Source organism: Engraulis encrasicolus, chromosome 16 (genome assembly GCF_034702125.1).
Source record: "Engraulis encrasicolus isolate BLACKSEA-1 chromosome 16, IST_EnEncr_1.0, whole genome shotgun sequence".
Lineage (NCBI taxonomy): Eukaryota > Metazoa > Chordata > Actinopteri > Clupeiformes > Engraulidae > Engraulis > Engraulis encrasicolus.
In genome coordinates, this window is record NC_085872.1 from 7,980,333 (window position 1) to 7,995,332 (window position 15,000).

Here is a 15,000-nt window from a genome sequence, read left to right on the forward strand (position 1 = left end):
ATGTCATAGCAATGTTGTTATGATGTAGTTAAGCATTTTCAGCAAGTGAATAGGCGACCCCAGCTGCAGTAAGAGGCTACAATAACAAATACGGTGTAAAATAGGATGTAACATGCTCTATCAAGCAGCTTCCTTGGCGGAGGTCTGCACTCTCTGTATCCATTTTTACTTGCAGTGTGTGTGGAGAGCATGATGAATTATATGCTGTAGTGGGCAGTCACTGTTGCTAGCCACCCTGCTAATTACAATCACCATACCATGCCATGACATACATAGTCCTACGTGCCAAATGTACTCACACCTCACCCACGTACAAACATGCCCCATTCACCACCCCTCCATGCACACGCAAGCGCGCACGCACGCACACACACACACACACACACACACACACACACACACACACACACACACACACACACACACACACACACACACACACACACACACACACACGCACATACACTCTTACACACACAAGCACACATGCACGTACATACATACGTACACACACACACACACACACACACACACACACACACACACACACACACACACACACACACACACACACACACACACACACACACACACACACACACACACACACAAGCACACATGCCCGCACGTACGTATGTACACACACACACACACACACACACACACACACACACACACACACACACACACACACACACACACACACACACACACACACACACACACACACACACACACACACACACACACACACACAACCACAATCTACCTCCCTCTAACACCCCCCAAATGAAATGTAATTATATTCCGGATCTGTGAGTGTACTCCAGTGCAGGGCCACATATGAGCTCATGGCACGGGGAGAGGTGATTGCTCAGCCTCGCTGCCATTTGAGAGCAAGACTTCACACCACATGTCGCCCGTGTGCTTTGCCCAACTCGTCAGCAGGTGGCAGTACACAGTAAAAAATGCAGTGTTAATTCAACACTTAGAGAGTACCGTGGGACCAAATCCACTCCAGAAGGTGTTAAATAGACTCTATAAGTGCTGAATTAACCCTGGAAAAATTCCTGTGTAGGCGGGCCCAGACGAGGAAGTGCCAAGGATCACTCAACTGTGTCCCTCTAGAGTCAGAGAAGGAAGAACATTATTTTGTGTTCTGGTAGTCTTATCTTTGGTTTTTTTTGTTTGCTTACAAGAAGGACAAATTGATTCGGACTAACTTAAAATGAGCATGAAAAAAACGGGTGTGATCTTGTGACGCCTTGTGAAATGTCACACATTTTAAGGCTATATTGCAACAGAAGGTATCTAGAAAGTGTATGTAGGCCTACAATCAATTCTGTATTCTGATATTGCTATTATCGGAATATTAGGACTTCATTTGTCAACAAGAATAAGGTGGTTTTAGGAAAGACAGAGTGATACAAATATCAGTAGGCCTATCTGTCAATCAATATCAAATTAAGGCATCAGTATTATGGTTGTGGAAGAGGTGGTATTCTAAATTATATACAGTATAGTCCTCTTTATAGTGCTCAGCTGCCATGATTTCCTGGTGAAACGTTACAGAAGTGTCTGCTATCACCTCCTATTTACAGTGGTACTGCTACTGGAGTGTAGGCCTACAGTGTTGGTGAATACTGAATATGTTACAGATTGTTTTTGCTGCTTCATGTTTATTAGTCATACTGGCAGTCTGGAGTCTTCTTTGCATAATGGGTAGGTGGCAGCTTCTATAAAGAGGTTGTTGTTAAATAATGAACTATAGGACATTATCCAAATAATAACAATATAATACATTTACATTCATTCTTTATTTGTGACAGACACAATGGTCCATATCATACATATACAAATTACAAAAGGTTAAATAAGAGACAGACAAGGATAAAATAAATGAAAAACACAAGGTAGGCCTACAGCCATCAAACATAAAGACACTTTCTCCAATGTCGCCTGAGCTCAGAAGAGAACCTTACAGAACTCTTGGCCGGATTTACCAGAGATTCAATTATGCTATTTTGGGAGCAATCCAGTCGTCCCATAAATTTAAACATTACATTTCTCAGGACTGCATCACACCCAGGGATACTGGAGTGGACAGACAGCTGGCACTGGACCATCTGGGTATCCTCATCAGCAGTCTCATCGTGTCATTATATGCAACTTTTAGCTTCTGATAGCTGCTACGTTTATATTTGCACCATAAATGGGCAGTGTACATGGGTGTGCAGAAGGCTCTAAACAAGGAGCACTTGACATTAAAAGAACACATGCTAAATTTGCGAAGTAGCATATTAGCTTGAGCATACAGTTTACGCTGTTGCCGGTATATATCACGATCATCACAGAGATCATCTGATATTATATGACCAAGATATTATTATTATTATTATTATTATTATTATTATTATTATTATTATTATTATTATTAATACTACTACTACTACTACTACTACTACTACTACTAATAATAATAATAATAATAATAATAATAATAATTGGAAATTTGTATTTTGCATTCAATAAATGACCGCTTTAGCTATACAGAACAGATGATGTCTTTATGGCAATCCCTTCACATATCACCATTATCATGATGCGTGTCAGCAGCGGTGCCACCATAAATGTTGGGCCCCCTTAAGGGCCCCTGTCAGTGCTGTCAGTGCTTGGTCCCTTAGAATCTATAACACTTCCCCCCCTAGTGGCACCCATGAGTGACAGGATAACAGGGAGGATGGTGGTGAACTTTTCATCCCTATCAGAGTGAGACCAACAACAACAGATACCCCCGCCTCGTGCATGTCCTCTTAATCGCATGGATAATGTGTCTACGTGTGCTTATTAATTTATATATTTTCCAAACATTGTAATTCCCGGATGCCCCAAGTTTGACCCTGGCTCCGAGGTTTTGCTGCAGAATTTGACACGCGACTCTCTTATTAATAGAAGAATGCGATCATACGGAGTGCGCTTCTCTCTGGCAAGCGTGACTCACTGGGCTGAAGCAACCAAATAACATGATGCCATGAGCAAGCTGTGAATACATACAGTCATAGTACGTAGTAGAGAGAGAGAGAGAGAGAGAGAGAGAGAGAGAGAGAGAGAGAGAGAGAGAGAGAGAGAGAGAGGGTTCAGGTATTCCTTCCTCGGCGGAGGAGGGTCTGAGGGAACGGGAGGCGGGCTGAGCGCTCTGGTGTCTACACAGTATCCACTCTCCTAACTGGACAGGACTCTCAGGTGTGGCTCATTTCAGCTTTGTGGCTGAACCCCCACAGCGTATCGTGCGTAAACGAGGATGTGTTGTACAGTGTGACGGTTTTTCATTCATTTGTTTCTTTTTTTCCCAGTTTTATATCGTAAATGGCCACGTTGATGGTGGACTGCATCGGCGAGCGTCTGGCACCACTGTGACATGTCATGGCTCGTGCTCACCATAGCCAAGGACTTTCTCTGTGAGAATACATGAAAATTGAGAACGATGTCAGACCAGGTAAGGTGCGAGCTATACATGAACCTGCTCTTCTCTTCCCTACCTCCCCGCGTTTCCTCTTGAATAGCGACCTATATATGTATCCACCCTTCGCGAGCTGGGGTACACACCCTCTTTCCTCTACGAGAGCATCCCGATGTGCCGGCTTGAAACGTGTAGGCTACAGGACTTTGTTTACAGTATGGTGGTTCTCCTCCGTGAGTCTTTCCCTGGTGTGGCGAAGACAGACAAAACATAGACGTCTAAATTTACGTAGCACGTGTGTTGGTGTGTGTGTGTGTTTGTGTGTGTGCGTGCGTGCGTGCGCGCGTTGTGGTACTATTTTTTTTCTTCAAGTAAATGGTAGTGATGGTATACTATAGTATTTGGTACTGTAGTCTTTATTGTTTGCTGCGTATAGAATATTTTTATACTCAATAGAGTTTCACTGTGTAAATGAAATATCATCTTCAGCCAGTGTGAAAGCAGTGGACAATGTAGTAGTGGCTTGCTATAGATGCAAAGTGTGGCTGCATAAAGAGGCAGTCTATTCTGGCGTCTCCTCCCTCCCTCTCTCTCTTCCTCTCTCTCCCCCCCACTCTCCACCATCCTATTGACAATAGAGGCCATGATTAATTAATCAGCTTCTTTCAATTACTGTAATTGGTGGTCTGTGTCTGTGCGCCACGCTGCTGATGGTCTAGCACTAGATACCGCTGAACTGAGGCAGCCATCTCCTAATACCTGCTGTTGTGTCCTGCAGCGCTGCCTTGGGATTAATTGCTGTGTTAATATTAATGTCGGTCTTCCGCATCCCCTGTTGCTGTAAACATGCTAAAGAGAAAAACACATACAGAGAGAGAGAGAGAGATAGAGAGAGAGAGAGAGAGAGAGAAGAGTGATGGAGAGAATTGTGCTTTCCTTAACTGGACAGGAGCCTTGGGGCAGCCTAGTACAATACTGATTTGACCTGTCTTGCTGTCAGGATTGTGTATTTTTGGATATGTGTATGCATGTGTGTGTTTGTGTGTGTATCTGCCTGTGTCTGTGTATGTGATGGATGGAGAGAGAGAGAGAGAGAGAGAGAGAGAGAGAGAGAGAGAGAGAGAGAGAGAGAGAGAGAGAGAGAGAGAGAGAGAGAGAGAGAGAGAGAGAGATTGTGTGTCTTGTGTGTATGTGCGTGTGTTGTTGTGTGCAAGTTTATTTCTGACAGATTGTGAGCTATGAGTATCTAGTTTGACCTAATTTCTTTTTTCTGATGTACAGTACTGTAGAAATCCCATAAGTATACCAAGGACCAGCGTGTCCCCCTCCCATCCCCACACTACATCTCCCTGGCTAATGCAGTATTAATACAGAGTCAGTCCGACATTTACGCACGGAGTGCACTGCAGCGCAACCGTTTCTAATTGAGTTTTCATTGACAGCTTGTTGCTGCTGGTCAACCTTGAGTAAATATAGTGTCCCGCCGAGGCACTCCTGCCATTGCTCCCCAGTGGCTGCCGCCTGCCTGCCTGCCCACCCGCCTGCGCGCCCAGCGGCCTGGTGAATTAATCTCTATTTCCTGCCCCCCCACCCCAACTCCAACCCCCTCCCACCCTACCCCCCCATCATCAGGGTTACGGCTTGACTCTCTCCGCCGCGCCCCCCCTGCGTCGAGGAAGCACCCCTCTGCCAATCAAGCACCAGCTGAGGCGGGAGGAGGCCGTGTCCGAGGACTATGACTGGCCGCCGGGCCTGGACGAGCCAGCGGCGCCGCTGGTCAGTGTCAGCAAGGCCCGGGAAGGGCCCCCGGCGTCACCGTTACTGCCAGTGCCGGCGCCGCCTGCTGCGGAGCGCTACCACGGGCCCCTGCGCATCGTGCTGCTGGGCCAGAACGGCGTGGGCAAGTCCTCACTGGCATTGCTGCTGGCTGGGCAGTCGGACCGATCCCTCTCCCTGGACTCGGAGACCTCCTGCGGTAAATGTTTACAAACAGCTAATAAACTAACTATAATAAATGAATACATAATACATAAATAACTACTAGTAATACACACCCTGTTAATTAGCTCATACAAATATAACTGATGGAAAGTTAAAAAAAGCTAGTAATCTAATAATAAACACATAGTATTAGACGCACACACACACACACACACACACACACACACACACACACACACACACACACACACACACGCACACGCACACACACACGCACACACACACAACACACACACACACACACACACACACACACACACACACACACACACACACACACACACACACACACATATGCACACACATAATAATAATGACCACAAGTAAGCCACCCAAACATACAGTACATGTACGTTGCACTTGTGAAGATGTGTATACTTTGGACTGGCCCTTAGTTTCAAGCCTGTGTTTTTTTGCACTTATTTTTTTTTTTTATGTATTGTTCTGCATCCTCCCGAGCCCTACAGATACAGGTTCCTGATTATGTTGCTGGTTGTCAGGGATGTCAGATTGTTCCTTCTTTCCCGACTTTAGACATGTGGTTTGAAGTGAAGTGAAGTGAAGTGAAAGATAGCTTCCCCACCCTCTTTGGCTTCATCCTCTCTCTAGTCTACCATCACGCACGCACGCATGCACGCACGCACGTACGCACGCACGCGCACACACACAAACAGACTTTCTGGCATCCACACACAGACACAGACACACACATACACACACACACCCCTCCTTCCCATCTGTCTCCCCTCTCGCCCCTCTTCCCCTTCCTCCACCAGGGACAAGTTTAATAGCTTGTGTCCCTTATCAAAGCAATTCCACACTGATGAGAGTGAGCAAACCAGACAGGGAGGAAGAGACAGAGTGGGAGAGAGAGAGACAGAGAGAGAGAGAGAGAGAGAAAGAGAGAGAGAGTGGGAGAGAGAGAGAGACAGAGAGAGAGAGAGAGAGAAAGAGACTGCTAGAGAAAGAGAAATGCAGAGACAGAGACAGACTCATGAAGAGAAAGAGAGATGGGGAGACAGAGACTGGGAAAGTGAAAGATATAGAAAGAGAGACAGATATACAGAGAAATAGAGAGAGATGGAGAGAGGAAGAGGGAGAGATAGAGGCTGGTAGACAGAGAGGGAGCGACAGGGAAATGGAGCGACAGTGAGGCTCATGAAGAGAAAGAGAGATGGAGCGAGAGAGAAAGACTGGGAGAGAGGACGAGATAGGAAGAGAGACAGATAGAGAGAAATAGAGAGTTAGAGAGAGAGGAAGTGATAGAAAGAGACAGACATACAGAGAAATAGAGAGAGGAAGAGAGCGAGAGAGAGAGAGAGAGAGAGAGAGAGAGAGAGAGAGAGAGAGAGAGAGAGAGAGAGAGAGAGAGAGAGAGAGAGAGAGAGAGAGAGAAATATATTGCCTGTAGAGGGTTGCTGCTTCAGGAGCTGTGATGCTACTTTCCATAAGCACCTCATCAGAGCTTTCCTGACCCTGCCTGGAGCTCCAGAGGGCTTGGGCGATAGAGCCACTTCGGGGCATTTAGCCAGGTGTGGTAATGTCTGGAAGCTTATGTCCGACGGACGGACGGGACAGACAGAAGGGGCACAGTCTCTCTCTCTCTCTCTCTCTCTCTCTCTCTCTCTCTCTCTCTCTCTCTCTCTCTCTCTCTCTCTCTCTCTCTCTCTATCAAATTCAAATTCAAATTCAAATTCAAATTCAAATTCAAAGGTAGCTTTATTGACATTACTCAAATCACAGGTGTTGCCAAAGCTGACATCCAATAATAATAAAAAGGAAAAAAATAATAATTAAAAAAAGATCAAACAACCTTATAGAACAAGGGAGAAAGAAAGATAATTCCAGGGAGCTTATTAGTTGACCTTGAATGGCGGTTTCCCTTTCAAAATGACAGGCTTGAATATATTGTACCGATAGTGTGGTACATACATGAATCTCACCCAGGAGGAATTTTAGTTTGTTTTCATTTTTAAAAAACCCGGGACAGGCATGTTCAAATTTTGGGAAGTAAGACATTCTTATAACCTTTTTGGCATTATAAAATAAAATGGGCCTCGTTTTCTATTAGTTCAGTGTTGCAGTGTTTACATACACGATCTTCCCTTGCGAGCCAAGTTTGACTGTGTCTGCCTTTTTCAATTTAAAGTGTGTGGTCACTTAATCTGTATTTGGACAATAATTTTCTATGTTTGTTGCTCTCTCTCTCTCTCTCTCTCTCTCTCTCTCTCTCTCTCTCTCTCTCTCTCTCTCTCTCTCTCTCTAAGTACATGCAATGCAGATCTGTGCATAAAAGATAGCAGATAAAAATGTTTGACATGATTTTTTAGCTGTTAATAAGTGAAAAAGAGAAATGCACAAGAAATGAGACTGTATGACTGTATTTACAATAGATACATAGTGCAGTCTGTGTGTGTGTGTGTGTGTGTGTGTGTGTGTGTGTGTGTGTGTGTGTGTGTGTGTGTGTGTGTGTGTGTGTGTGTGTGTGTGTGTGTGTGTGTGTGTGTGTGTGTGTGTGTGTGAGAGAGAGAGAGAGAGAGAGAGAGAGAGAGAGACAGAGAGAGAGAGAGAGACAGAGACAGAGACAGAGACAGAGACAGAGACACAGACACAGACACAGACACAGACACAGACACAGAGACAGAGACAGAGACAGACAGAGAGCATGTGTATCTGTGTATACAGTGTGTGTGTCAGCCATTGTTTTGATTGAGCGTCTCCGCCTCCACCCCCTCCCCTGATGGCTGACATCTTGGCCTTGTCTTGCAGGCGAGGGCTATCAGCGGCGTGTGACAGTGGACGACGAGGACAGCACCATCCTAATTTATGACAACTGGAAGCAGGTGAGTGTCACACAGAGCTTGTTTGGCCGCCTCAGCGTCAAGCTATCCGTCTCTTTGCTTCAAACCCAAACCACCTTCCCCTCACTCCCTCACTCCCTCCCTCCCTCCCTCCCTCCCTCCCATCCCCCTCTCTCTGAAGACCTTTTCTGCAAAATCCAAATGAAAAATCAGCCTGCCGTTCAAATTAGCAGAGCGGATTCTGTTTGCATCTGTGTGTGTCTGTTTGTGTTTGTGTTTGCAGAATGAGACAGACAGCAAACAGACAAGAGAGACACACAAAGGCAGGACAGACAGACAATTCTGTTGGGAAATGGAAATGAAGTGAAGTGACTGAGGATGAGAGAGTTGTGCCTGTTGGGGGAAAAAAAACTTTGTCTGACCTTCTGTTTTTAATTCACCAGATTGTTTGGGCATAAATGTGGTGTGCCAAAAACTCTGACAGCTTGGTAAAGAAAACGAAAAGCCAATGCTCTTGCTGATATTTACCTTGAAATTAAAAATAAACAAAAAGACAAAGGCGGCAAACAACCAAATGTGTGATTTTGATGGGGCTGAATGCTCGAGTGCCCAACTGACGTCGTGAGCATCCAAAAGACAGTCCTGCTTCTCCCTCGTCTGCTGTTCTCCAAGTATCCGCTGTACTGTATGCAGCTGAATTATTTAAGCGGTGCCATGTCTAGCTCAGGGACCGCTTCATTTAGGTCAGAGCATAAGGCCCGCCTCCCTTTATATTATTCTTTCTGTTTCTGCCCCATGCGTTCATCCCTACTATCACGTTCTGTTTTTTTTCTTCAGATTTTCCTTTGCCTCTATGTCTTCTTTTACTTTTTTTCGTCTGTCATTTTTCACTCTGTGCCATGCCCTTAGACCTCTCGTTTTCCTGCTCTGTGTTTCTTCCTCTTCCCATTTCCTTGTTTTGTTTTTCTTCGTCATGGTCCTCCAGAGAAGTAGGTGCCATTTTGTTTCTGTCACATGTGCAGGGGTGTTTTGTGTGTGTGTGTGTGTGTGTTTGTGTGTGTGTATGGGTTTGTGTAAAAGTGTGTATCAGTGTGTGTTGTGCTATTGTTAGCCTTTCTCTGCCCATTCCCTTCCCCCAATGCACCATATTCTCAGGGCAAGGGCCAGCTGGGATTTGTAAAATCCAAGTGGCTTTGACTGGCATGGGTCAGTGTGCTGTTGACATTGTTGCTCGGATTGTTGTGGATGATGGTATTAAAGTGGATGGGTGGACCCGGGAAGCGGTTGCCAAGCGACCCCTGGTAACGGGGTCAAATGATGGATGCAATCCAGGCCCCACCCATTTTCTAGAGGTTACATCACCTCACCCCTGACCTAAGTAACTGGGCCAAAGAGTCATACCTTCACATGCACACACACACACACACACACACACACACATACATACACATGTACGCACACATGTACGCATGCACGCACGCACGCACGCACGCACACATGTGCACACACACACGCACGCACGCACGCACGCACACACGCACGCACACACACACACACACACACACACACACACACACACACACACACACACACAAATGCACTCACACACACACACACACACACACACACATACACACAGACTCTTCACACTCGTCACCCCTCCTCACCTAAATGCCTTCCGTGTGGTTACCATGACGACGGGCGAGTCGAGCCGAGCGGAGCCATGAGAGGAGGGCTGTGCTCGTCCGAGTCTGTGATCTCAGTCGTGTGCCGACCCATGGAGCCTGCTCTTGTGGTGCAGCAAGGTGGGCTTCCCATTTTGTTTGTATTCAGTGCAGCGGAGTCCAGTGTTGGCTGTTTGTTTGCTTGTTGACTTGTTTGTTTACAAAGAGAAGCACCCTGAGTGAATACAGTTATTTTCTTCCTGCGTTGAAGAAATCATGCAGACTCCTGTATGTGTGTGTGTGTGTGTGTGTGTGTGTGTGTGTGTGTGTGTGTGTGTGTGTGTGTGTGTGTGTGTGTGTGTGTGTGTGTGTGTGTGTGTGTGTGTGTGTGTGTGTGTGTGTGTGTGTGTGTGTGTGTGTGATGTTCTCTGGCTCTCTGAAAACCCGCGGTGTCAACGTCAAATCAAGCTGAGTTGTGCAACTCTTTGAGGCTCGGAGTCCATCATCCCCCCCAGCTTGAAAACACACCCATACACCAACACTGGCCGTACTTTGTGCTGCAGTGAAAAGTTGTCTCTGGTTGTTACGGCTGATGTTAGACTGTACACAAGGCAGCGGCGACCGAACAGTGAACCCTAATTGCGCACTGCTACAAATTGTGGGAGACCACACCACAACGCAGCCCACCACACACACACCAAATGCATTCTGCCACCTTGTTATCACACTGGAGGCAGCTGCAGACACGGCCGTACATCACCTGCTACATACTGACGAGCCCTGATTCAGTCAGGACAATACTGCCCTACAAAGGCAAGGCAAAGTGCGGTGACATTGAAACTGAGATAAATGCCTTTAACCCTTGGTATTAGGTTGTATATTGTAGTTACTGCAGATCTGAAATAGCAACATCTCTCAAACAGGACACATTTGGACCATAAGGCTTTGTCACAAGATAAAGGAGGTGGAATTAACCTGTTAAGGCACGGCGTTATACATTTGCTGTTACCAGAATGGTAATGACCAAGTCGTAGTGCATTACTAAGGCCCAGTGTTATGTCATAGTATTGTAGTACTATGTTAGTTAACTTTTCAACAATTATGACAGCGTGCCGTGCCATTCGAGGTACGGCGTGCTTTAAGGGGCTAAGACCATTTTCTGTCTAAACTCAATTTGTAATTACTGCCCTTTGCCTTTGTAGGGCAGAGTGCAGAACACAACACACGCCAGCGGCCTATGTGTCCAGTCTACCGTATGTGCCCCTATGTGTACTGGCCTATGTGTCCAGTCTACCGTATGTGCCCCTATGTGTACTGACCTATGTGTCCAGTATGTCCCACTTATACTGTCTGCACTGAAGTGAGTTGCTTTCCGCCACACGGTGCATATGTAGCCAGGGCTTTAAATTAACACCCGTCAACGGTCCAAAATGCTGGTGAAATTTGAGTTTGGCTGGTAGAAAAGACCAATTTACTAGACACTTTGATAAAAATATATTAGCCATTTGGATGGTGATGAAAAAATAAGAGCCCTGTGTTAGTTTAGAACCCTGTGTATAATGTGTGAATATTGAAAACAAGGCAGTCTATTATGCTAAGCAGGGTATTATAGTTAGGAGTGTAGTAGCGTATCAGAACATGGTGTATCAGAAGAACACTCAGCATTCTACTGCATGGGCCAGCACAGTGCAGCACAGCACAGTATAAGGCAGGATAGGGCTGCACTGCAGTGATGTGCAGTGCACTATACTGGACAGCTGAAACGGACAGCAATGAAGTGTGCAAAAGCTTATAGTCAGTGGAACATGCTCTCATCACTGCACAGCCTACAGTCCCAACACAGAGTAGCTAACCCAGAATAACCACCACAACAACACAGCCCTGGGCTGCCAACTTGTTAATGCACACAAGACAAGCTAAGCAGTTGTTACTCAGATTCAACAGCGTAATGAAAGCAAAAGCCCAACTGGGAAGCTCCAACTCCCATTGTCAATGTGACACAGCACTCCACAGCACACAAGTGAACACTGCACACAACGAAGTTGCATTTATGCCTCAGCCATGCAAGTGGCCAGCCCATAATTGCGCCCAAAAGAGAGCAGTGCGGGGGTACCATGAGCAGCACCATGCTCAGGGTACCTCAGTCATGGAGGGGGATGGGGGAGAGCACTGGTTAATTACTCCCCCCACCAACCTGGTGGGTCGGAAGTCGAACCGGCAACCTTTGGGCTACAAGTCTGACGCCCTAACCGCTTACCCATAACTGCCCTAGAGTACAATAAACACGAACAGTACATTGCACTGATCATCATTGTGTGGTCCCAGAATAGCAGTGCGGTGAATGCCATTGGTGTAGATGAGGGACAGGCTTGTCTCAGAGCCAGTGCTGTAGCTATCCAGGTCACCTTGCTGGTCACCTTGCATATGCCTACAGATCACTCACATCCACTTCCCCCATGCGGGAAAAGGACTCACACACACACACACACACACACACACACACACACACACACACACACACACACACACACACACACACACACACACACACACACACACACACACACACACACACACACACACACACACACATACATACATCACGTGGTAAAGTATGGCAGAGGACACACATCTCCACAGACTCACAAACGGACTGTACAAACGGACACGAGTGCCCGCACACACTTCCTCTCTTGCACATATAAACATACATACACAGACACGCACACACGCGTGTACACACACACACAACATGAACATACGCACCCGCTTTGCTCATCTGTGTTGATTGAACACACACGCACATGCAGACACACACACACACGCACGCACGCGCACGCACACACACACACACACACACACACACACACACACACACACACACACACACACACACACACACACACACACACACACACACACACACACACACACACACACACACACACACACACACACACACACACAAACTCAAGTCAGTGCTGTCTTGGTAGGCCCCGAGAGAGCTTTTTGACAGTGATGGCAATAATGGTTTAATAAGTTATATCGCTCCTTAAAAATAGCAGCAGACAATTGCTTTGCCACGTTTTTGGCATTTAGAATGCCCCCTCTCCTTCCCCCTCGTCTCCATCTGTACTAGTATACACCTTTCTCCTTAATTCACCTTTCTTTCTTTTGCTTTCACTTCTTTTTCGTTGTTTGTTTGTTTGTTTGTTTGTTTGTTTGTTTGTTTGTTTGTTTCTTTCTTTGTTTCTTTCTTTCTTTCTTTCTTTCTTTCTTTCTTTCTTTCTTTCTTTCTTTCTTTCTTTCTTTCTTTCTTTCTTTCTTTCTTCTCACTAGTGGTCACTGTCTAGAGGGGACAGGTGAGGGGTGTTAGTGTGGGTGTGAACTGTCTTCTGAGGTGAGGGAAAGAGTGCAGTGAGGGAGGTTGTAATCGGAGGGGGATTGATGGCAAACTGCATGTAGAAATGTTTTGGGAATTTTCCACCCCGTTGCAAGCCTAGATGTAGGTTTGAGTTAGTGTAGTGTGTAATAGGCTGATAGGTGTGGTGTCATGTGTGTTAGCTGAGGGGAGATGTGTGATGTGGCGCTGTGTGTCGTGTCTTAGGTAAGAGGGAATGTGTGGTTCGGGATGGTGTGCAGTGTGTTGCTTTTGAAGTGAGCTCTTTAAGTGATGGCAGCTTGTGCAATGGTGTGATGTTTAGTGTGAGGAGGAGGATATGTGGTGTGGTGTGGTGTGTGCCTTTGGTGAGGAGGATAAGCGTTGGTTTGTAAATGTGTATCCCTTCTCTTGTCTTTGGGTCGCCACTGAACCGTTGTAGTTTTTAAATGTTATTTCCACAAAAAGCCTCACAAGGCATCTAAGAGATTCAATTAAAATGTGATGGTATATCATTGTTTTTAGTGTTTATTCCGTCCTTATAAAACACTGGTCGTACACGACCCGAGGACCACGGCTGATAACAGAATTTGAAGACAAGACGAGGGGTATGTAGTGGTATGGTGTGCAGTGTGTAGTTTTGAAAGTGAGCTGTATAGGTGGTGGCAGCTTGCTGGACGGAGAGCAGCAGTAGACCTGGCATCTCCTCCAGGGCCTGGACAGCCCAGCTGTGGCCTACGCCAGAGCCATAGACCCCATCCTAAAGCCACCTGAGTTATCCCTCTCTCTAACCTGTGAGCTCTCTCTCTCTCGCTCTCTCTCTCTCTCTCTCTCTCTCTCTCTCTCGCTCTCTCTCTCTCTCGCTCTCTCTCTCTCTCTCTCTCTCTCTCTCTCTCTCTCTCTCTCTCTCTCTCTCATTATTTTCCCTTCCCTTGCTGCAGTACAGCCTTAGAGCCTGAGCTGTACAAAGATGCTTGCCTGCAACAAAATCTCCGTTTGTCTCTGTGACTTGGCAGACTTTAAATAGTATTACATGAGACCATTTAACTGAATAGTAAATCTGGAGCCTTGTGTGCTGAAATGGAGCCTGTTAACCTTTGTTACGCTAGCAGAAGTGCGTTTTGGTACATTCCATAAAAAGAATTGTTTTTTAAAATTCCACTTTGTATTCTATGGAACCCAAAATCCATTTGAACTTTCATTGTCTGAACTCTCCCGTCACATGGTAGAAGGGGATTGTAGTCCATCGTGTAGCCCCTTAATGCACGCCGTACCCCCAGTGGCACGCTGTAATTGTCATTGGAAAGTTAACTACCATAGTACTACAATACTATGAAATAGGCTAGCGCAGGGCCTTTAGTAATGCACTATGACTTGGTCATTGCCATTCTGGTAACAGCAAATTTATTACGGCGTGTCTTAACGGGTTAAGCACTCAGTCGCAACAGAAAGCCCTTGACCAGACTGTTGCAGGGGTGACCGCGGTAGTAGAATTATGCCGAGGAGTGAGGCGTGTCTCTATCCGCATATAGATGAGGTCTACCTGGACCTTCCTTTCCTCTCCAGCCTTGTTTAACTACCTAAGTGGGCCAGTCCGCCTCTCCACAACTTGTCCTTGACCTGTTTTATATTTCCACAAGCGGTAGTGGTGGTGGCTGTTGCTGCTACTGCGTGTAGGCCGGATACATTGCTGGC

General features: G+C 46.1%; 1 protein-coding gene across 1 annotated transcript in view; it reads left to right on the forward strand.

The window, feature by feature from the left end:
• Window positions 1-3,484: 3,484 nt before the first annotated feature.
• The window catches only part of rem2 (RAS (RAD and GEM)-like GTP binding 2), a 26,813-nt gene continuing 15,297 nt past the window's right edge, over window positions 3,485-15,000 (forward strand). Inside the window, exons 1-4 of the mRNA XM_063220151.1 lie at window positions 3,485-3,496; window positions 5,093-5,435; window positions 5,563-5,565; window positions 8,231-8,304. Coding sequence (XP_063076221.1) covers window positions 3,485-3,496; window positions 5,093-5,435; window positions 5,563-5,565; window positions 8,231-8,304 — 432 coding nt within the window. The remainder of the gene's footprint in view (window positions 3,497-5,092; window positions 5,436-5,562; window positions 5,566-8,230; window positions 8,305-15,000) is intronic.